At 34.6% G+C, this 23,511-nt stretch overlaps 1 protein-coding gene across 1 annotated transcript in view; it reads right to left on the bottom strand.

Moving 5' to 3' along the window:
• The window catches only part of LOC141336101 (proto-oncogene vav-like), a 29,212-nt gene extending 7,404 nt beyond the window's left edge, over window positions 1-21,808 (bottom strand). Inside the window, exons 1-23 of the mRNA XM_073841612.1 lie at window positions 21,385-21,808; window positions 18,167-18,283; window positions 15,732-15,848; window positions 15,595-15,653; window positions 15,375-15,440; window positions 14,075-14,180; window positions 13,430-13,525; window positions 11,330-11,398; window positions 11,137-11,240; window positions 10,207-10,306; window positions 9,980-10,075; window positions 7,983-8,051; window positions 7,775-7,861; window positions 7,591-7,676; window positions 7,275-7,410; window positions 7,079-7,188; window positions 6,888-6,989; window positions 5,369-5,463; window positions 5,258-5,280; window positions 4,432-4,474; window positions 4,218-4,354; window positions 1,754-1,819; window positions 34-65 (exon numbers count right to left, since the gene is read on the bottom strand). Of these exons, the coding sequence (XP_073697713.1) occupies window positions 34-65; window positions 1,754-1,819; window positions 4,218-4,354; window positions 4,432-4,474; window positions 5,258-5,280; window positions 5,369-5,463; window positions 6,888-6,989; window positions 7,079-7,188; window positions 7,275-7,410; window positions 7,591-7,676; window positions 7,775-7,861; window positions 7,983-8,051; window positions 9,980-10,075; window positions 10,207-10,306; window positions 11,137-11,240; window positions 11,330-11,398; window positions 13,430-13,525; window positions 14,075-14,180; window positions 15,375-15,440; window positions 15,595-15,653; window positions 15,732-15,848; window positions 18,167-18,283; window positions 21,385-21,471 (2,003 nt within the window). The 5' untranslated portion in view covers window positions 21,472-21,808. The remainder of the gene's footprint in view (window positions 1-33; window positions 66-1,753; window positions 1,820-4,217; window positions 4,355-4,431; window positions 4,475-5,257; window positions 5,281-5,368; window positions 5,464-6,887; window positions 6,990-7,078; window positions 7,189-7,274; window positions 7,411-7,590; window positions 7,677-7,774; window positions 7,862-7,982; window positions 8,052-9,979; window positions 10,076-10,206; window positions 10,307-11,136; window positions 11,241-11,329; window positions 11,399-13,429; window positions 13,526-14,074; window positions 14,181-15,374; window positions 15,441-15,594; window positions 15,654-15,731; window positions 15,849-18,166; window positions 18,284-21,384) is intronic.
• Between the last annotated feature and the right edge of the window lie 1,703 nt (window positions 21,809-23,511).

Here is a 23,511-nt window from a genome sequence, read left to right as displayed (position 1 = left end):
TGAAACATATACGTGTGTATGTGTGTGTGTTACCAGGGAAGTCCTGATAAATCTGGAGGAGGCGCCTACAGAGACCAGAAAACACATTTACTTTACTAGCAGAAGATACTAGGAATGATCAGGCAGATGATTACAGTACATCCAAATGTAAATAATTAAATAATTACATCAAATTTTATCTAAACCTGAAAAAAAAAAAAAAACAGAACATTTTATGATTTCAGATTGTGCTCTATTTCTGTCATGAATGGGTACCCGCTCTCCGTAAAGCATGAAGCAAATGAAGAATGCATGAAAAGAAAAATTAAAGTGAATAATAGAAGCACTTTCACTAGTGATCCCACAGTTTTGGACCCCACTGTAACTGTGTTATAATTATATGATGAACTAGGAAATACTGTCAGAAATGTATAATACTAAAAATTGTACAAAATAAAAATTGTAGAAAAAATAAATACTAAAAATTGTAGAAATTAAAAACTGTAGAAAAAATAAATCAATACTAACAATTTTAAAAAATAAAATTGTAGAAAAATAAATCAATACGAAAAATTGTAGAAACTAAAAAAAAGTTGAAAAAAATCAATGCTAAAAGTTGTAAAAAATAAATAATGTTGAAAAATAAATCAATACTAAAATTGTAGAAAATAAAAATTGTAGAAAAAATTAATCAACACTAAAAATTGTAGAAAATAAAAGTTGTAGAAAAAAAAACAATACTAAAAATTGTAGAAGAAAAAAATGTAGAAAAAACAAATCAAAACTAAAATTATAGAGAATACAAATTGTAGAAAAAAATCAATACTAAAATTTGTAGAAAATAAAAATTTTTGAAAAAATAAATCATTTCTAAAAATTGTAGAAAATACAAATTGAAGAAAAAAAATCAGTACTAAAAATTGTAGAAAATAAAAAAATGTTGAAAAAATAAATCAATTCTAAAAATTGTAGAAAACAAAATGGTGGGACAGAAAGATTAAAAACTGAACAACATAAAAACTAAAGAAAGTAAGATGTAAAATGCATGATGTAAAAATGTAGGAAACCCCAAAAAATGCAGAATAAAAAAAAGGAAATAAATGAAGAAATATATAGGAAATAAGTACTGGATCTAAATTTGATTGACCCATCAGATGTGATCAGCTGAGCACAGTGTTATGGAAAGTTACTTTTAAAAGTAATGCATTACAATATTGAGTTACTCTCTAAAAAAAAGTTATTAATTACTTTACTTAGTTACTTTTTATGGAAAGTAATGTGTTACATTAATTGTGTGTTACTTTTTAAATCTGGACAGGGCTTGCTTGTTTGTTTTTAATATAAAAAGTTATATCTTTGTCAAATGTAAAATCCCTTTCACACCAAAAGCCTCAGGCTTAGAAAAAAGTAAATTCACATCTTACAGTAGACCACAGAAGAATAAAGTTTAACACTCTTCAGCAATAATAAAGAAAAACAAATGTTAGTTTTATTTTGAGTAAGTTTTGCTTATTGGTATGGATGCACTGGATCATTAAAGGTCTAAGAAAATGGGATTGAATACATTACTCTAGAATTAAAATAACATCTTACTCCTGATTTCTCCCAACATGGGGACAGGAGAGCTTTCAATCAATAACAGGGGGAAAAAGTAACTGGCATTATTTAGAAAAGTAACTCTTGTAAATTAAAAAGTAATGCGTTACTTTACTAGTGACTTGAAAAAGTTGTAATGCGTTACCCCCAACACTGGCTGAGCGTCTGATGGACTCACCGGCACAAACGGCTGAACTTTACTGCAGGGAAACCAGCCGACCTCTCCGATGGTCAGATTCCTGCCCTGAAACACACATCATGCACTATTATTTACAGTATATGCATATTTAAATGGAGTCAGCACCACGTACCAGTCTGAGTCATATCCAGGATTTACCATGACAAATAAACCACTAAAGAAATGCGGAAAAGAGAATGAGAAAGTGCAGACGTGTAGAGGTTTCTCTTCTCCATTATAAAACAGATCAGATGTCCTGCTGTAACCTCATTCACATACAAATCAAAACCGAAAAACAAAAGGCTCGCACTTCTGTTCATATAGTCATATCATCATCTTTGATGTGTTAGGTGATCTTCTTTTGTTTAATGTGTGTTGCATCATTAAATGTGGTGTCAAATCATAAAACAACAGTAAATGTTAAAGTTCAGTATGTTTTAACCAACCCAGAACTTGCATTATTTTGCATTATCATGATTTTTTAAATATATTATGTGTACTAAATAGGGGTGGACAATACGTCTATTCATATTAAATTGTTTGATCGGAACAACTTGCTGGAGTTACATTTCGAAAATAAAATAGCTTAAGTGTGTGAAATATAATGTACTCCAGTAGGGTTTTCCTCGCATTTATTTGCTTTTAAATAACATGTAAATGCCGGCGCGCATTTTACTTTCACTTGCGAATTAGCAGAGTTTCGGCATCAATTGATTGAACTGACCTCAACAAAACAGTGCGACCATCTCACTTATATTAAACACAGAATGTTTCATTTATTAACTAAACAAATACAAATACACCATGCCATAGGCCTAATATAAAATAACAAATAACCAGAGGAGTGAAAGTACAGATACTCAGTGAAAATTGTACTCAATTAAAAGTACAAGAATTTGGCCAAAACCAAATTTGTCCTCAAGTATTGAAAAAGTAGAAGTGGCTTTTTTCTGACAGATATACAGAAGTTTGGTTGAAGGGAGAAAACGAAACAAAATGCATTGGCACAGGCCGAACACGTCCAAAAATAACACTTCACAAATTACACAAAGTGAAAACTACAGTAACTCATGCAACCCCTGTTAATGAATCTTAAATGAAATGATGTAAGAAGTCGTGTTTACTTTGTGTGGTTTCTGAGGCGGTTCTGTCCCCTTGCATTATACAGACTAAAAATCTTTGCTTGCGTTCATCTAAAAAAAGAAAGTCATAAACATTTGGGACATTGTGGCGTCTATTCAATGTCACTGTCTAAAAGGATAATTCATCTATTGTTTATTTAGGGCATTTAGAGTTCTCAGCAAATATTGATAATTATTTGTGATTAATTAGATTAATTAATGAGCAATCATGTAATTATTAAGATTAAAAAAAGTGAGGGCGGAGCTAAGGTAAGGTGCTCATGTCAATCAACTATCGTGGGAGGGGCCTCTGTCTGTGTGTCGTCACACCCACAAGAATCTGAAAATGAACAGATTTTAAAGAGAGAATATTACTTTTGAAAATTAAAAATACCACGGGGTGGATTTTTATCATTGTAGGGTGGTTGTGTTCACAAAATGCCAACACACATTAAAGTGAGTTTTGCATCCGATGACCCCTTTAAAGGTAGTTTAGTTGATTGACATGAGTGCCTTACCTTAGACCCGCCCTCACCAACCTGAAAGAGTCAGACACCAATCGCCATTGCGTCGGATGTTGGATGTAATAATGAACATAGCAGTCGTCATTTACTCCCAACATCTGAGCCGCTGAAGGTGTGGAGGACAACCTTACTTTCGTTTTTAAAAGGAAAGCGCAGATCCCGATCTACATATGCGTCAATGTTCGTGCGAATCATTCCTGATGCAGCTTCACCCACAGCAGAAGTCAGGATAAAGGGTTTTTATGCATCTTTGCAAATGTCCTTTCATAATAATGGGCTTGTTGGCAAGGTTCAACGCTAAACGCGACTAAAGTAAACATTACGGCTCATAATCCCACATAAGAGAGGGGCGGGGCGAGAAGAGCTCATTTGCATTTAAAGGGCCCATGCAATAAAATGAGTTGAGTTTTTGCAGAGCTGGTTTTGACAAGGTAAAAGGGTGTTTTTTTTACACTACTATTGAGAATTTTTAACTAAAGTATATTATAGACTTTTCATTAAGACCCCAAAAAATTATATAAACTTGTGAATAATAAGCACCCCTTTAAGGGCTAAACAAAAAAGCTTCTTCTATGGCAGATGTCTTCAACTCTGCTCCTGGGGACCCACTCTCCTAGAAAGTTTATTTTGCAACCGTCTTTGGCACACCTGCCTGAAATTTTCAATCAGTCTTGAGGAGCTTGATCGGCCGCTTTAGGTGAGTCTGATTAGAGTTGTAGCTGAACTCTTCAGGATAGTGGGTCCCCAGGAACAGGATTGAAGACCTCTGTTCTCTGGCATCGGAAAGCATGTTGTTGGTAACAAGAAATGACCTCTCACCTCCCACCACTGCAGATCAACCTCTGCACGCGTCAGCTCCACCACGTCGCCCACAGTCAGCGGGAGCGGCTGACCGAACGCCACCGGCGGCGGAGGGAGACCGTAATAATCCACACACACCTCCATCTTCGGCAGACCTGATCAAGACACATGTGTGAGGGACATGGACCAGAGTGTGTGTGAGTATCAGGACACCATCTGATGTGTGTGTTACCTGGTTTGGCCTGTCTTTGAGACGCTAACCTCATGGTTTTACCCTGAAAACAAAACAAAAATACACTTAAAGGAGTTATAATAATGTACTCACCCCCTTGTCTTCCAAGTTGTTCATGTCTTTCTTTCTTCAGTTGTAAAGAAATGGTGTTTTTTGAGTAAAACAGTTCAGGATTTCTCTCCATATAGTGGACTTCTGTGGTGCCCTGAGTTTGAACTTCCAAAATGTAGTTTAAATGCAGCTTCAAAGAGCTCTAAACCATCCCAGCAGAGGAAAGAAGGGTCTTATCTAGCAAAATGATCGGATATTTTCGACTCGGATCGTCTTGTCGAGCTAGACAAGATGAGCATTTGAAGTTGTAAAGTATATAAATTGTAATATTCTTTTTAGAAAATAACCCATTGTTTTGCTAGATAGATAAGACCCTTCTTTCCTCTGTTGTGATCGTTTAAAGCCATTTGAAGTTGCGTTTAAAATGCATTTTGGAAGTTCAAACTCAGGGCACCACAGAAGTCCACTATATGGAGAAAAATTCTGAAATATTTTCCTCAAAAAACAATTTCCTTACGACTGAAGAAAGAAAGACATGAACATCTTGACCATCACTGACTTCATGTGCATGATATTATAGTATATTATATTATATTTAAGCTGATTGAGTTTTAAATGTTCGAATTCAGTGCAAATGGGTTTATCATGTGCTTGTGTGTGAACTTTATGTCTAATGTCCAGTGTAAAACAACAGGACGTGCTGTGAAGAAGTGAAAAAACATGAAAATATGCAAAAAGCGACATAAAGACAGTTGAGTAATTTGTATGCACAGACCTTCTTGAGCGTTCCTGACAGCTCTGTGAAGTGAATGAGAAGCACAAGTCAACTGAACGAACACCATCAACACATTACATTCTCACGTTTTTTTTTAATCTGTTTTCTCACCAGAGTTTCGTCCACATGCAGGAACTCGACCCAGACACTCTTTATGAGCGGCCATCTTACAGCGCGAGCAGCGGTAGCCCTGATAGAAGATCCCCCTGAAACACAGACACACACATAAAACTCAAGATTTACTCTCCTTTATATTTTACAGGACTCAGATCCTGACACATCTACATTTGTCTTTTTTTTCTACTTCTACTGTTTGTATTTAATGTTATCTGTTATCCACCATGGGTCTGAGAGTAACGCAGTTACAATTCTCTGTGTGTCCTGTACATGTGGCAGAATTGACAATAAAGTTGACTTTGACTATATCTTTTGAGTTTGATGAGCTCGATGAAACTCAATATGAAAAGATACTTTTACTTTCACAGTTCAGAACTTCCTCTTGGACTAAAAAGAGCATACTGAAACCAAGCTGGAAACCAGTGGTTTTGTTATTATTTACAATCACTAAAAACGAAACTATTAAAAACAATCTTATTACCTGAAATAAAGCTTGAAAATGAAAATGAGAAAACAATGAGTTGCCTTGAAAATGTTTGTCTTAAAGTTAAACTAAATAACTAAACTAGTAAAACTAAAATAAAAAAATGAATAAGAATGAAAGTGAAATATTAAGCAACATTTAAAAAAAAAATTACAAAAACAAAAAACATGCAAGAACATAAACTAAAATTAAAATAAACACAAAAAACAAAAACTAATAAAACTACTAAAAGTCACATGTCTGACATTTTTATTTTAGAAAGCTACATGTATCAATACAAGAACCAACATAATAAACTGTAAAAAAATAAATTGCTGTGATTAATTATCACAACTTAAAATGTAACATTAGAAAACACTTTATTGTTTGAACTAAGTAAGCATTTACTGAAACCCAGCTGCGAACCAGTGTTGTTATTATTGATAAACACTCTCATTAACTGAAAAAAAAAAACATAGAGGAAAATATAAACATTAGATGAAAAACTTAAACTAAACAAACATTACAAATGTTGCCTTGGAAATTAAATAAAAATAAATTAAGTCCTAAAGTAAAACATTAAAATACTAAAATTACTAAAACTGAAATAAAAAATAACTAAAAAAATAATAGTTAAAACTTAAAAAAAATAAATTATTAAAACTTAAACTATATTTAAAATAAAAAGAATAATTCAAAATAATAAATACGAAATACTACATTGAAACATCTTTCTGTGTCGGAAAGCTAAATTTATCAATAAATGATCCAACATAATACACTGTAGAAATGATCGCTGCAATTAGTTGTCACAAATTCAAATTCAACATTAGAATATGTAAAATGTTTCAACTTTCAAAAAAAGTTTTCATGCTTGACGTAAAATTACGTAAAATAGTTATCCAAACTATTTTTAAGTTGCTATACTTTCCGCAGCAGCATTTTTTACTCATTTGGCAACAGGTGTTTGTCGAGCAGAAAAGAGCAGCTCATTCACTCACAAACACTTGAGTCAAATGACTATTTAACAGTGATGAAGCTGAAGTTCACCTGAGGAGCATCTGACAGGCTTTACATGATGTGGTGTCTTCAAAACAGTGCATCTGAAACTCATGACCATTAGCCGTGCTGTTCTCTGGACACATGTTGGACCTACAAACATGTTTGAATTATTATAGGAACAGGATATTAGAGATGGAGCTGAGATGAAGTTTTGACAAACATATGAGTAATGGACTCACAGCGCCATTTCGAACTGCTCCAGCCACTTTTTCTTCAGCTCTCGCGTCTTAAAGAAGAGATCGAAGCCGCCCTGACCGTACAAGTCCATCAGCAGGAACGTGTGCGTCCACTGTAAACACACACAAGCGTCATGTACAGGTGTGCACTAATGATAATGATGAAGCACTGTGAGACGAGAGAAGGTGTGGATGGAACCTTCTTGCTGTCTTTCTCTCCTGACGGCTCGTCTCTCAGCTGGTAATGCTGAAGCTCAATCAGCTCCTTCAGCTCCATACTCTCGCCGCTGCGCTTCTTACACACTAACAGAGCCTTGTCGAAGAGAAAGCCATACCTGCACACACACTGTACCTGTTATACTCATATTATAGCTCTATATTTACTGCTATCGTTACACTTATCATTACATTGATAGTTCTCTTTATGTTTATAATTATATGAATTATTATTGTTATAGTTATTGTAACATTTTTATAATTAGCAGTAGTTATAGTTCTCATAAGAGTACACACACCTGTCCTGTTTGGATTTCTTCTCAAGGCTGCAGATTTTGAATTCTCCGTCTATTTTGGGTCGTCCGTATAATGCCAGAGACTGAGACTAAACAGAGATATGGAGAGTCTGAATCAGCATCAAACACAAATGAATCAGAATCAGAGTTCAGTACTGAAATGTACTGTTCTCAGGAACTTCTGTACCATATTCTCGATGCACAGCTGAAACGTTGTGATCTGACGGATGATCTCATTGTCTCTCTTCACTTCGTTCACACACTGAGCCAGATCCTGCACACACACATTGCTGAAACTTCTCCTGGTTCTACCATAGTACATGCTAAACACACACACACACACACACACACACACACACACACACACACACACACACACACACACACACACTCACCCTCATTGCATCCAGTGCAGTACGCAAGTTTTCCTTCTCTTGTTGATCCACTGTGTGTTTCACAAGCTCCTGAGACACACACACACGGAGACATGAATTTAAAAAAGACTGTATAGTACAAGCATTTCCAGAATATTAATCTGAACACTGGATAAAGCTGGGTTCATAATTCCTGTATGATTTTGTTGTCAAATTAATGTTAAAATACTGTCAACAGACATAAAGCAAACACATTTTCACCATGTTTGTTAGGAGTGAAATGTAATGTAAATCAGTGTGAATGATATATGAACAACCCTCTCAGTAAAAACCTTCAAAATCTAGGGAGGAATAAAACTCTAAGTTTTGGTTTATGCAAGTGCTGCTGAAGTGGAGAAAAAACTCACAGCCTTTAAAGATATGCAATTTTACCATGTTTTTAACGGGTAAAATGCTGTATAAATCAGTGTGAATTATATATGAACAAACCCCTCAGTAAAAACCTTCAGAATATAGGGAGGAATAAAACTCTAAGTTTTGGTTTATGTAGGTGCTGCTGAAGTGGAGAAAAAACTCACAGCCTTTAAATATATGCATTTTTTACCATGTTTTTAAGAGGTAAACTGTTGTATAAATAAGTGTGAATAATATATGAACAAACCCCTCAGTAAAAACCTTCAGAATATAGGGAGGAATAAAACTCTAAGTTTTGGTTTATGCAAGTGCTGCTGAAGTGGAGAAAAAACTCACAGCCTTTAAAGATATGCAATTTTACCATGTTTTTAACGGGTAAAATGCTGTATAAATCAGTGTGAATTATATATGAACAAACCCCTCAGTAAAAACCTTCAGAGTATAGGGAGGAATAAAACTCTAAGTTTTGGTTTATGCAAGTGCTGCTGAAGTGGAGAAAAAACTCACAGCCTTTAAAGATATGCAATTTTACCATGTTTTTAACGGGTAAAATTCTGTATAAATCAGTGTGAATGATATATGAACAAACCCCTCAGTAAAAACCTTCAGAGTATAGGGAGGAATAAAACTCTAAGTTTTGGTTTATGCAAGTGCTGCTGAAGTGGAGAAAAAACTCACAGCCTTTAAAGATATGCAATTTTACCTTGTTTTTAACGGGTAAAATTCTGTATAAATCAGTGTGAATGATATATGAACAAACCCCTCAGTAAAAACTTTCAGGGTATAGGGAGGAATAAAACTCTAAGTTTTGGTTTATGTAAGTGCTTCTGAAGTGGAGAAAAAACTCACAGCCTTTAAAGATATGCAATTTTACCATGTTTTTAACAGGTAAAATTCTGTATAAATCAGTGTAAATGAGATATGAACAAACCCCTCAGTAAAAACCTTCAAAATATAGGGAGGAATAAAACTCTAAGTTTTGGGTTATGTAGGTGCTGCTGAAGTGGAGAAAAAACTCACAAACTTTAAAGATATGCATTTTTATCATGTTTTTAAGGGGTAAAACATTGTATGCTGCTGAAGTGGTAAAAGAACTCACAGCTTATTAAGACATGAATTCTTACTATGTTTTTAGGGGTAAACTGTTGTATAAATCAGTGTGAATGATATATGACCAAACCCATTAGTAAAAGTCATCAGAATATAGAGAGGAATACATCTCTAAGTTTTCTACTGGTCTACAAGTGCAGTACAAGCAAATTTGGATAAAAGTGTCTGCAAAATCCATAAATGTTATTTGCAAATTTTTATTTTTGCTTTCCACTAGTTGGAAAGAACCCTAATGCATTATGGATGCAAAATAGTCCAAAGTTTTTATTAGGAATCTTAAGTAAGTTTACATCCTATTCCCATCAGCACTGTCTACAACTTACAGTTCATATTTTTTAAAATCTAATTAGATTTATATAAAAAAAAAAGTTTCAGGAATGTCTTCATTTACACAGACATGTGTGTTTTTGTTGTTCTGTACAGGTTTGTTTGTACTTATAAAGGTCAGATCTCACTAATACAGTGAATCTCATGTGTGTTTGTGTGTGTTTTACCTGCAGCAGCAGATGATACTTCAGGACTCTCTGCATGGGAACCATGAGCAGATCTCGCAGTGAAAACCTGCCGCTGTTGGCCCGCATTGAGCACTCCTAAATGTGAGCAGGTTTGCTAAATGAGATTACTGATGCTTTGCAGTGCTGGCTTTTGGTTAGTCGTTGGTATTTATATCAGGTTAAATGTGTCTGTGGTGTGTGTGAATGTGTGTATGTGTGTTTCTGACCTCCAGTTTCATCTTCACATCTTCATGCGTGCTGGTGATTTTGTCCAAGTGTTTGGTGGAAGCTTCCACCTGACTGCAGTAACGTCCATACAGCAACAGCCTACCACACACACACAGAGCCATTTTATTCAAACAGAAAACATCCTTTCATTCATGTATGTTGCAATGTAAATCCACTCTTACAATTTAAGTGATTTACACATTTCATAAAAGACGTTCAAGATTAACGAATCAAGCATTGTTAAATAAATCAATAATTCCTTAACAAACCAGTTGATTCAATGATCAATGAATGAATTGTGACCCTGGACCACAAAACCAGTCTTAAGTCGCTGGGGTATATTTGTAGCAATAGCCAAAAATGCAAAGTATGGGTCATAATTACTGATTTTTCTTTTATGCCAAAAATCATTAGGAAATTAAGTAAAGATCATGTTCCATGAAGTTTTTTTGTGAAATTCTTACTATAAATATATCAAAATGTAATTTTTGATTAGTAGTATGCATTGTTAAGAACTTAATTTGGACAACTTTAAAGGTGATTTTCTCAGTATTTAGATTTTTTTGCACCCTCAGATTCTAGATTTTCAAATAGATGTATCTCGGCCAAATATTGTCATATCCTAACAAACCATATATCAATAGAAAGCTTATTTATTGAGCTTTCATATGTTGTATACATCTCAGTTTTGTAAAATTTAACCTTATGACTGATTTTGTAGTCCAGGGTTACAATTAATGAATCAATAATTCAATGACTAAGTCATGAAGACAGTCGCTTTTTAATTCCTAAACAAACCACTGAGTAAATGATTCAACGACCCACTCATAAAGACTTCTGAATGAACCAGTGTTGTTGAATGAATCAGTTGAGTTAATGATTAATTTACAGATTCAACGTTTATGAGTATATGAGTATATGAGTCGTACCTCTCCTTGTAGTTGATGAAGATCTGATAGAGATTCTCGGCTCGTAAATGCAGTATGGACTCCTGCAGCTCGTGAAGCAGAGAGCGATGGGTATTGGCCAGTTCCTATAAGAAAGGACATGAATTATTAAACTGATCGGATGAACCTGAGAGACTCGTGAGCTTATAATGATGATGATGATGGAGAGACTCACTTGGACGTTGATGAAGATGTTCTCAATGTCCACAGGCTGCAGGAAAGGCTGCAGTGGTTTAAGAAAGTGCTGCGGACACACAAACAAACACAACAGGACGTGTGTATGAGCCTGACGCACCACGTGTTCATCGTTCATGCGTGTCTGAGAGCAGCGTCTGTGCGCTCGCGGTTAAAGAGACTCTACTGCTGAAACACTTTCGGTTTCAGGTTGACTGACGTTCCTCTCATCAGATGTGTCTGTGAGAGAATCAGTAGACCACAGCACCTGCACATCTCAGCGGCCCAATGGTCAGAGCCTCGGTGTCTCTGGGTTCGGTTCCAGAGCGTGAGATCATTCAGAATCTAATAAACTTGAGCTCCTATGAAACCTGTTGCATTTCCCCCAAAAAATGTTTAATGGTTTGATTAGCAAATAAAAAACATGTCTAATCAGCTAAATTTATAAAAAGTACAAAACAAAATATATACACTACCGTTCAATAGTTGTAATAGTCTTTAAAGAAGTCTCTTCTGCTCATCAAGGCTGCATTTATTTGATAAAAATACAGAAAAAAACAGTAATATTGCTAAATGTTTTTTACAATATAAAATAATGTTCTTTATTTTAACATACTTTAAAATTTACTTTAGAATTTATTCCTGTGATGAAAAGCTGAATTTTTATCAGCTGTTACTCCAGTCCAGTGTTGTTTTTGACAACCATCTTAGATTTAGTCTTAGTCTTTTAGACTAAAATGCTTATTAGTTTTAGTCAAATTTTAGTCACTTCTATATGTGATAGTTTTAGTCCAATTTTAGTCGACGAAAAGCCATAAAGGTTTTAGTCTAGTTTTAGTCAAAAAAGGGGAAAAAGTAGTCTTTTAGCAAATTAATGTAGGTCAGTAAGTATTTTGCTGTTGGGTAGTGTCACTTATAAGTTGTGAAAACAGCAGATCTATAGTTCAACACAATGTGAGCTTCCGGATTGACTATTTTCACCAATAATTACAATAATGAAGGAATGTTTTAAAACATAAAAGACAAACAAGGATGGAATGCTAAAACGGCTTGCCATACTAGTATGGCAAAGAGTATTTAATGCTAAAACGGCTTGCCATAGCGGCAGATACGTTTTAGGTTTTGATTGGCATGCACAATAAGCAGAAATGTCATGCATTTTAAACGTCTGACGGACCACCCACTAACATTTTCGTCTATTCTCGTCTCGTCAACGAAAACTCACACACGTCTCGTCATGTTTTAGTCATCAACGAGCCATTTTTATCTCGTCATCGTCTCGTTATCGTCATGAAAAAAAGTTGCGTCAACGAAATGATTTCGTCATCGTCATCGTTGACGAAAACAACACTGCTCCAGTCTTAAGAAATCATTCTAATATGCTGATTTATTATTAGAATGATCAATGTTGGATAATATCAACAGTTGTGCTGACAAATATTTTTTGGAACCTGTTATTTATTTATTTCAGGATTCTTTCATGAATAACAAGTTTAAAAAGTACAGTGTTTATTCAAAATATAATTATTTTTTAACAATGTCAATTATTTATTATTAACTTTTAATAAACTTTTAATTATTAACTTAATACATCCTTGGTGAATAAAAGTATTAATTTCTTAAAAGAAGAAACAATAAAAATGTACTGACCCCAAACTTTTGAACAGTAGTGTATATATTTTTAATTCATTCATTTTTTTTTTTTTCATTAAAATGTCCCCACAAGTATAGTAATACCAGTAAATTTTGACTCTGGAGGGGACATTTTTTGGTCCCCATGAAGAAACAAACTTATAAATCACACAGAATTAAGTATTTTGAGAATGTAAAAAGGTTCTATATTGGTATCGATGGTTTACATGAAGAACCTTGAACATCCATGGAACCGTTTAAAATTGTTGTTTTTTTAAGAACTGTTCACTGAAAGGTTCTTTGGGGAACCAAAAATTGTTCTTCTATTGCATCACTTGCAAAAAATCATTTTGGAACCTGAATTTTTTTAGAGTGTAAGGGGATAGAAAATACAGTTTGTACAGTAGAAAAAACATTACGCCTATGGAATGAACCCATAATGATAATACCAATGTAAGTGTGTGTTTACCTGAAGTATTGAATCCAGTGTGTTTGTGTATTTCTCCTCTGTCTGTCTGATTTCCTGAAGACAGCAGCTCCTCTTGTCCACTTCAACCTTCTGCTGCTGTGAGAGACACACAGACAGATGAGCAGTTCTCTATAACTCTGTGGTTTGTGTATGTGTGTGAAGGCCAGTTTGAGTTTTAGACCATCGGATTTTGTAAGGTGAGGACATTTTGGCCAGTCCTCACTTTCAAAGGCCTGTTTGAGGGTCAAGACTTGGTTTTATTAATCAGGTTATAATTGGTTAAAGGTTAGGTTTAGGGTGAGGCACTTAGTTCTGATGAGTAGGTTTAGTGCAAGAAGCTAAAGATTGCATTGTGTCAATGTATGTCCTCACAAAGATAGCTACACTTTTAAAAATAAAGGTGCTTTAAAAGGGTCTTCACAACAGAACCATTTTTGGTTCCACAAAGAACCATTCAGTCAAATTCTCTTTAAAGAACCGTCTCTTTCTTACCTTTTTACCACAAAGAACATTTTGCGAAACAGAAAGGTTCTACAGATGTTAAAGGTTCCTTATGGAACCATTTAGACAAAACAGGTTTTTCTATGGCATCGTGAAGCAGCTTTTATTTTTAAGAGTGTATACATTGTTGTGTGTGTGTCTCACTATTTCTGGTTCCTCTGTCCTCATCAGATCTTCATAAATATCATCTCCTTCATTCTCATCTTCCTCCACACAGTCGTAAAGATCATCATCTTCCTCCACCGTGTCACTGAGAGAGAATCAGTTCTTAAATACAACTTTATTCACTTTAAACATATGGAGGTTTTGTCAGATTAAACGAGTAGTTTACTTTCAGAAAGATTTTTTACAGATAATGTACTCACAGCCCTGCCATCCAAGATGTTCATGTCTTTCTTTCTTCAGTCGTAAGGAAGTTATGTTTTTTAAAGGAAAACATTTCAGGATTTCTCTCCATATAGTGGACTTCTATGGTGCCCCCAAGTTTGAACTTCCAAAATGCAGCTTCAAAGAGCTCTAAACGATCCCAGCCGAGAAAAGAAGGGTCTTATCTAGCAAAACGATTGGTTATTTTCAAAAAAAATATATAATTTTTACTTTTTAACCTCAAATCTTGTCTAGCTCTGGGTGTCCTCTGTGTAGAGATTAAAAAGTATATACAGAACAGACCAAAAGTTTGGACACGCCTTCTCATTCAGTCTGTACTGTAGACATGAATTCAACTGAAAAAACTTGTGAAAAAATATCTTTCAGGTGGTCAAATATCAAACAGTGGAGATCTGCAGCCACCTACTGGAAAAAAGTTATTTGTAGTTGTTTTTTTACTTTTAAAAATGGATTTTCCAAAAGATGGGCAAAAATCTTAAACTAAATCATGTGAAATTATCCATGTTATCCCCATGAATTAAAGTTAGAAATGTGGGTCTTTAATAAAGTGAATTTTACATAAAAAAGCAGTTTTTGTTTTGTTTTATTTATTAATTTATATATATTTGAAAATCACTAACCCACTGAAAACTGCACAAATGTAGAGTAAAAACAGAAAAATATACAGTACAGACCAAAAGTTTGGACACACCTTCTCATTCAAACGTTCAAACTTTTGGTTTGTACTGTAAATTGTAAAAGTTTTTAGAAAATAACCAATTGTTTCATTAGATAAGACCCTTCTTCCTCAGCTGGGATCATTTTGAGCTCTTTGAAGCTGCATTTAAACTGTATTTTGGACGTTCAAACTCATAGGCACCATAGAAGTCCACTATATGGAGCATCTTGAATAACAAGGGGGTGAGTACATTATCTGTACATTTTCATTCTGAAAGTGAACTACTCCTTTAAGCTAATTTCTTTGCACACACACACACACACACACACACACACACACACACACACACACACACACACACACACACACACACACACACACACACACACACACACTTACTCAATCTGGTCTGAGAGGCCGGTGTAGATGTCATCATCTCCAACACATGCTTCATCTGGAAAAGGCCTGCAGTGAAACGACAAACACAAATCACATGTGTGACCATTCTGCTGAAGATCTGCTTCTGTGTTCCACAGAGGAGAAAGAGTCACACGCGGGTGAGTAAACCATGACTAACTCAACTAAACTAAGAGTGTGTGTGTGTGTGTGTGTGTTATACCGGAATCCTCTCTGCTGGGCCAGCGGTGTTTGTGACAGGATGGACAGCGTGTCAATCACCTGCAGTACACACATTCATTAGTATGACAGCTTTATCATTTCAGAAATCACACATTATCACTCTGTGAGAGTTCAGACCTTTGCAAAGTCTCGGACATCAAACAGGTCAAAGGCCTCGAAAAGCTCGTTCTTCTTCATGCCGAATTTCTCCTGACAGGCGCACAGGAACGTCCTGATGTTCTTCAGACACAAGAACTACAGAAACACACACATGAATAATTATATAGATAGATAGATAGATAGATAGATAGATAGATAGATAGATAGATAGATAGATAGATAGATAGATAGATAGATAGATAGATAGATAGATAGATAGATAGATAGATAGATAGATACAAAGGGGAACAGTAGTGAAGTATTTTTACTCTGCTTTAAAAGTACTTTTCAAGTGTCTGTACTTTATTTCACAATATGCCAAAGCATAATATTGTACTTTTTACCGCACTACGTTTCATATTAAATATAGTCTAATACCAGAAGTACTTTCGTACTTTTACTCAAGTAAAAGTAGTTCAAAGATGTACGTGAGTAAAATATTAAAGGTAAAAAAAAAAAAAAAACTTTTATTTCTGAAATATAGTGCAGTTAAAAAGTATGATATTATGCTTTGGAATGTAAAAATGCTTCACTACTGTCCACCTCTGGATAGACGGATGTAAAATGTAATCATGTAATATATATAGAAGTAACTGCAATCTGATTATGTGCACTTTAAAATGTAATATAATCTAATTATGCAATCCAGATTACATGTAATCAGTTACTACCCAGCACTGCAAATGACAGACAGAAAGACAAACAGATAGAGAGACTTGGCATCATATATTGTGAGTTTGCTTTACTCAGTATATGACTGTCTACAGCCAATAGGGAGAGAGTGGGGTAAGATGAGTCATTTTTTACTTATGTGGTCCTCAAGATAAGCGAAAACAATGCGGCAGATGTACTATGAAAGTATTTAAAATAATTTCAGGATGTTTCCTATTGTTTTAAATGATCAGAGTGTATCTCTGACGAAGAGATCTAAAAAATATGGCTTCTTTAAAACTAAAAATTCCTGTGGCTCAATTTGCCCCAGGTTAGGGGTAAGTTGACCCGAGTCAGGGGGTAAGATGCACCATTTGGGTGAAAACTGAATCAAACCCATTTTAAACTTTTAAAGATACTTGACCTCTTTTACAAACTAAATTAATCAAATTTCATCTTTACAAACCGTCATACTGTTGTTATTGAAGCTAACTTATTCAAAAAATAAACCAATCAAAATAAGTTTATCTTCAATTGTGCATTATTGAAACAATGCGTTGAACACTAAAGTTTTAACCTTCCCAAAAAACAGACTAAACTGAGTGTTTGTTGAGTAAAATTAAATAAACTCTCAATTAGAATAAAGGAATAATTATGACTGAAACTAATGAACGTTTTAGTCAAAAGATTCTTGGTACAACGCAAAAAATGCTTTTCCTACATAGATTTTTTGTCTTGTTTCCAGCCAAAATATCTAAAAATTATTAAATCAAGAAGGATTTTCTACACAAGTAAAAATGATTATTTTCCGAAAAAAACAAAAAAAACAATAACAATTTTAGCTTGAAACAAGCTAAACAATCTGCCAATGGGGTAAGAAAAATACTCTTCTGTTTACCCCCTTGGCAGATTTTTTTTGCTTGTTCTATGCAAAAGCACTTCATTTTGACTTGTTTTTCTGAAAACAAATAAATCAGTTTTACTTGATTTAAGAATTTTTAGATAGTTTGGCTGGAAACAAGACACAAAATCTAAGTAAGTAGCTTTTCTGCAATGTCAAATCAGCCATTAAAGACTACAGGTGCATAGATATACTTGATTATAATGTGATGAAAAGCATCTTCTGGTTATCAGAGAAAGATTTGGTGCACTTGTACACTATCCCTATCAAATAAACTACAAATAATATCTCTATATATATGATTTGCGTTGCGTAATATCACATTTAAATACCAGTTTATACTTCAGAGATCTAACTTAACTTCAGTGCCTGATGATGGGGTAAGTTAAAGCGCTGGCTCAACTTACCCCACTCTCCCCTATACATTACATAGACAGTCAAAGCAGCTCTGTATGTGTGAGACACACCGAGCAAATGCAGAAACAGCATCTACATCTGCATTTAAACTACTTCCTGAGTCACAGCCTTGTGCTGCGGGTGTGTGTGTGTCTCTCTGTGTGTAGGAGGAAGTTAAGCCGAGAATAAGGAAGTGTAATGTAAGACTAGATGAAACAAATGCTGTAAACTCCTGAGCAACACACACAATAAACTTTCTCAAATCTGTGTCTCTGTGTGTGTGTGTGTGTGTGTGACAGCTGATGTTACCATTAAACACTGACCAGTGACCACTGGGTTTCCAAGTACAGTTTACACCTTTGCTTACCCACGTACACACACACATACACTCATTTGCCATTAAGATGAGCAGCTGATGATGGTAATCAGGTGATTTCCATATTACACAGATACTCTCATTCTGTACCTGAGACATCTGGGGTCGCAGGTTAATCTGACGCAGGTTGACCGACTGAGGCAGCAGGTTATTGAGCAGCTGACAGAGTAAAACGCCATCTCTCAGCGCATGGGCCAGATCACACACCTGTCAAACACACACAGGATCGCAGATTCTCATAATACTGATCCAACATGACCAGATCAATTCTCAAAATGTATGTGACTTTTCGAAGCTTTTTCCTACGTGGCTAAACTGTGGATCATTTATAATGGCTTTGGCACAAACATCTTTCAAAATCAAATTTAACTGGATTCAAAAACTTGAATACAAACACTAAAAAGTGTTAACCAGTTTCAACTTAAAAACTTAAGTTTAGCAGGTGCCTTAAAATGTTAAGTTAAATCAACTTAAATCATTTATACTGTGGATAATTTATAATGGCTTTGGCACAAACATCTTTCAAAATCACATTCAACTGGATTCAAAAACTTGAATACAAACACTAAAAAGTTACCACCAGTTTCAACTTAAAAACTTAAGTTTAGCAGGTGTCTTAAAATGTTAAGCTAAATCAACTAAAATCATTTATACTGTGGATAATTTATAATGGCTTTGGCACAAACATATTTCAAATTCGAATTGAACTGGATTCAAAAGCTTGAATACAAACACTTTAAAAAGTTTTCACCAGTTTCAACTTAAAAACTTAAGTTTAGCAGGTGCCTTAAAATGTTAAGTTAAATCAACTTAAATCATTTAAACTGTGGATCATTTATAATGGCTTTGGCATAAACATCTTTCAAATTCGAATTGAACTGGATTCAAAAACTTGAATACAAACACTTAAAAGTTTTCACCAGTTTCAACTTAAAAACTTAAGTTTAGCAGGTGCCTTAAAATGTTAAGTTAAATCAACTTAAATCATTTAAACTGTGGATCATTTATAATGGCTTTGGCACAAACATCGTTCAAATTCAAGTTGAACTGGATTCAAAAACTTAAATACAAACATTGTAAAAAGTTTTCACCAGTTTCAACTTAAAAACTTAAGTTTAGCAGGTGCCTTAAAATGTTAAGTTAAATCAACTTAAATCATTTAAACTGTGGATCTTTTATAATGGCTTTGGCACAAACATTCAAATTCGAGTTGAACTGGATTTAAAAACTTGAATACAAACACTGTAAAAAGTTTTCACCAGTTTCAACTTAAAAACTTAAGTTTAGCAGGTGACTTAAAATGTTAAGTTAAATCAACTTAAATCATTTAAACTGTGGATAATTTATAATGGCTTTGGCACAAACATCTTTCAAATTCGAGTTGAACTGGATTAAAAAACTTGAATACAAACACTAAAAAGTTACCACCAGTTTCAACTTAAAAACTTAAGTTTAGCAGGTGCCTTAAAATGTTAAGTTAAATCAACTTAAATCATTTAAACTGTGGATCTTTTATAATGGCTTTGGCACAAACATTCAAATTCGAGTTGAACTGGATTTAAAAACTTGAATACAAACACTGTAAAAAGTTTTCACCAGTTTCAACTTAAAAACTTAAGTTTAGCAGGTGCCTTAAAATGTTAAGTTAAATCAACTTAAATCATTTAAACTGTGGATAATTTATAATGGCTTTGGCACAAACATCATTCAAATTCAAGTTGAACTGGATTTAAAAACTTGAATACAAACACTAAAAATTTTTCACCAGTTTCAACTTAAAAACTTACGTTTAGCAGGTGCCTTAAACATTAAGTTGAATCAACTTAAATCATTTAAACTGTGGATCTTTTATAATGGCTTTGGCACAAACATTCAAATTCGAGTTGAACTGGATTTAAAAACTTGAATACAAACACTGTAAAAAGTTTTCACCAGTTTCAACTTAAAAACTTAAGTTTAGCAGGTGCCTTAAACATTAAGTTGAATCAACTTAAATCATTTAAACTGTGGATCTTTTATAATGGCTTTGCACAAACATTCAAATTCGAATCGAACTGGATTCAAAAGCTTGAATACAAACACTAAAAAGTTTTCACCAGTTTCAACTTAAAAACTTACGTTTAGCAGGTGTCTTAAAATGTTAAGTTAAATCAACTTAAATCATTTAAACTGTGGATCTTTTATAATAGCTTTGCACAAACATTCAAATTCGAATCGAACTGGATTCAAAAGCTTGAATACAAACACTAAAAAGTTTTCACCAGTTTCAACTTAAAAACTTACGTTTAGCAGTTGCCTTAAAATGTTAAGTTAAATCAACTTAAATCATTTAAACTCACAAGTTAAATCAACTCATTTTTTATTGTAATAAGTTAAAATTACTTGTAGTTTTAAGCTTAATTAACTTAAAATTTTAAGGCAGATGCTGAACTTTTGAAACTAGGTTTTTAAGTTGAAACTGGTGAAAACTTTTTACAGTGTATCAATCAAAACTCAGTGAGTTGGCATACAGACCAATTTGCACATTCCTTTTTAAAACGTAAGTTCAGAAACTAACGTAAGACAGCAATTTGCTACAACTCTACAGTAATTCCATATTAAAAATGCTTTTCAGATCTAAAAAATGAATACCAGAAAAACAACTAGATGTAGCTGAACACCTATACTGAAAAAGTGTTTGTTGAAATTGAAGCAATTTATTGAACTATACAAAACATTTACATTTTTTTTTTTTTGTAAAAATCTTTTGAACAATTGTTACTCCTTCAGTTACCATTTACATGAAAGTTGAAAACAAATAATCTAGTGTAAATATAGATTATGTAACAGTGAATTCTAGACAAGAGAGCCATTCTCAAATTTTACAGAAGAAAACGTGTTTGGTATTTTAGGTCATTGGTTTATAGGTGATAAACTGTGTTTGTCGTTTGAAAAAAAAAAAATAGAAAAATGACTTGATTTGAGACTGTATTGTGAATGTAAAATTGAAAAAATCTGTCAAGATATTTTAAAGAATGTTGGTAACTCATTGACTTCCATAGTATGGAAAAATGACCATGGAAGTCAGTGGATAGCAGAAACTAGTTAGTTAGTCACATTCTTCAAAGGATCTACTTTTGTGCTCAACAGAAATAAACTCAGAAAAGTGTGGAACAAAACTTAAATGATGAAAAAAAATATTTTTGAGTCAATCTCAATGCTGTGCCAGTCTGAAAGCTGGTCAGTGCAAAGAGTTTTGAAAAAGTATTGACAAAAGAGTGATTCTTATTGGTTCACAGCTGTGGTGTAATCCGCAGGTAAATGCTCACCTGTGCGTTCTCCCAGGTGACTCTGTGGTTCTCTGGAAGCACTCGGCACTGAATCAGCCATCCGGCACACTGTCTCCACAACTCCATCTCCGACGAACTCACCTCAAATCAGCAGCGATAGCAATGCCAGCGGCCCTCGGGTGACCTTCGGTGACCTAAAACCTTCTTAACGCGTCCATGATCCCTGCGCTAAACGACAAACCCAACCCTCCCTGGCCTCACGACAACTACTGACACTACCAGCGGAGACTCAATCGAAGTTGAATCTACAAATGATAAACTAGTCAATAAGTGTCTGGCGGCTGAACGCGAGTTCATCAATGAAGCGCCTCTCTCTTTCTCTCTCTCCTTTGACCTTTGCCGTCTTCCTGCTTCTTCAGGATGTCCAGTGAGCGTCTCCTCTGTCGTCTGCGAATCTCGTTCTTTCCTCCGCGCCGCTGCTGCTGCTCTGCAACCCTGCAGAGGGGAGGAAGCCTTTCAACTGCACACAACTTCCTCTTTCCTCTATGTCACACACACACACACACATACACACACACACAAACACACACATCTGACACTTGACTTGCAAAATTTGGGGTTTATATTCCTGCATGTGCTGCTGCTAGAGAGTTTGTGTCTGTGTGTCTGTGTGTGGTTTCTCTGTATGAGTGTGAATGTGTGCAGGCCTGTGTGTGTGTGTGTGTGTGTGTGTGTGTGTGTGTGTGTGTGTGTGTGTGTGTGTGTGTGTGTGTGTGTGTGTGTGTGTGTTACTAACCGCAGCATGTGCAGTCAAAGAGCAGCAGCAGCAGTGCAGTGTTGCGTGGAAATGCGCACACATATATACACACACAGGCCAGTCATTGTATATTAGCAGTATAAAAGCAGGCATTTCATTCATCCTTCAGTCTCATGATTCAGTCAGAGTGATTTCAGGGCCCAACAATACACACTGACACCGAACAAGAGCATGAAATAAAAACCGAGATGACACTAAACAAGAATTGTGAGCATGACTGCACTAAACTCAAGCCAACTAACAAAATGCATTATGGGAAAAGACATGCTGACGTTAGATGTTTTGCTCTAAACTGTAAAATGTGAATCTGAACTCATTTGTATCCAAAATAAACATTATTAAATCAAGATACATTTACATTGAGATGCAAAATTATTAAATATTTGGTATTTTTTCCTGAAATATGTATCAAAATGAAATGATTTATGCTTAAAATATTTTAAAAAGTAATGGTAAGGAGGTTGTTAATTAAAAACTCACTTCTGAGTTAGAAATCAGTCAGTTTTTCTGTTTGTGTGTTTTGAGTCTTTCATGCTTAAGTTCATTCGTACCTTGTATTTTGAAGAGCTCTTGCCAGTTTTTGTTGATTCTACTGCCATCTTTCTGTATAAATTCTAAAATCTAGCATTTTGTTATTTTATCTACTGAATTATGCATGCAAATCTTATCTTATACGTGCTTCTAGTGTGTTTTTTGCACATGGAAATATGCATCCCTGAAGCACAAAACCAGTTTTACGTAGCACAGGTATATTTATAGCAATAGCCAAAAATACATTGTATGGGTTCAAATTATTCATTTTTCTTTTATGCCAAAAGCCATTAGGATATTAAGTATAGATAATGCAGTGTTTCTCAACTCCAGTCCTCGAGGCCCACTGCTCTGCACATTTTGTATGTTTCTGAATCTGACACACTCAGTTCAGTTCATGGATCTTTCTCCTAATGAGCTGATGATCTGAATCAGGTGTGTTAAATGAAGGAGACACACAAAATGTGCAGAGCAGTGGGCCTCGAGGACTGGAGTTGAGAATCACTGAGATAATATAGTACATTTCCTACCATAAATATATAAAAACCTAATTTTTGATTAGTAATATGCATCACTAAGAACTTTATTTGCACAACTTTAAAGGCGATTTTCTCTTCTTCTTTTTTTTTTGCACCCTCAGATTCCATATTTTTAAATATTCGTATTTTGGCCAAATATTGTCCTATCCTAACAAACCATACATCAATTGAAAGATTATTTATTCTTGATATATGAATCTCAATTTCAAAAATGTGACCCTTTTGACTCGGTTTGTGGGCCAGGGTCACATATGGATTACAACAAAGTGATTTATGCTT

This window comes from Garra rufa, chromosome 6 (genome assembly GCF_049309525.1).
Source record: "Garra rufa chromosome 6, GarRuf1.0, whole genome shotgun sequence".
Lineage (NCBI taxonomy): Eukaryota > Metazoa > Chordata > Actinopteri > Cypriniformes > Cyprinidae > Garra > Garra rufa.
This window is presented reverse-complemented; position numbering and strand designations above follow the sequence as displayed.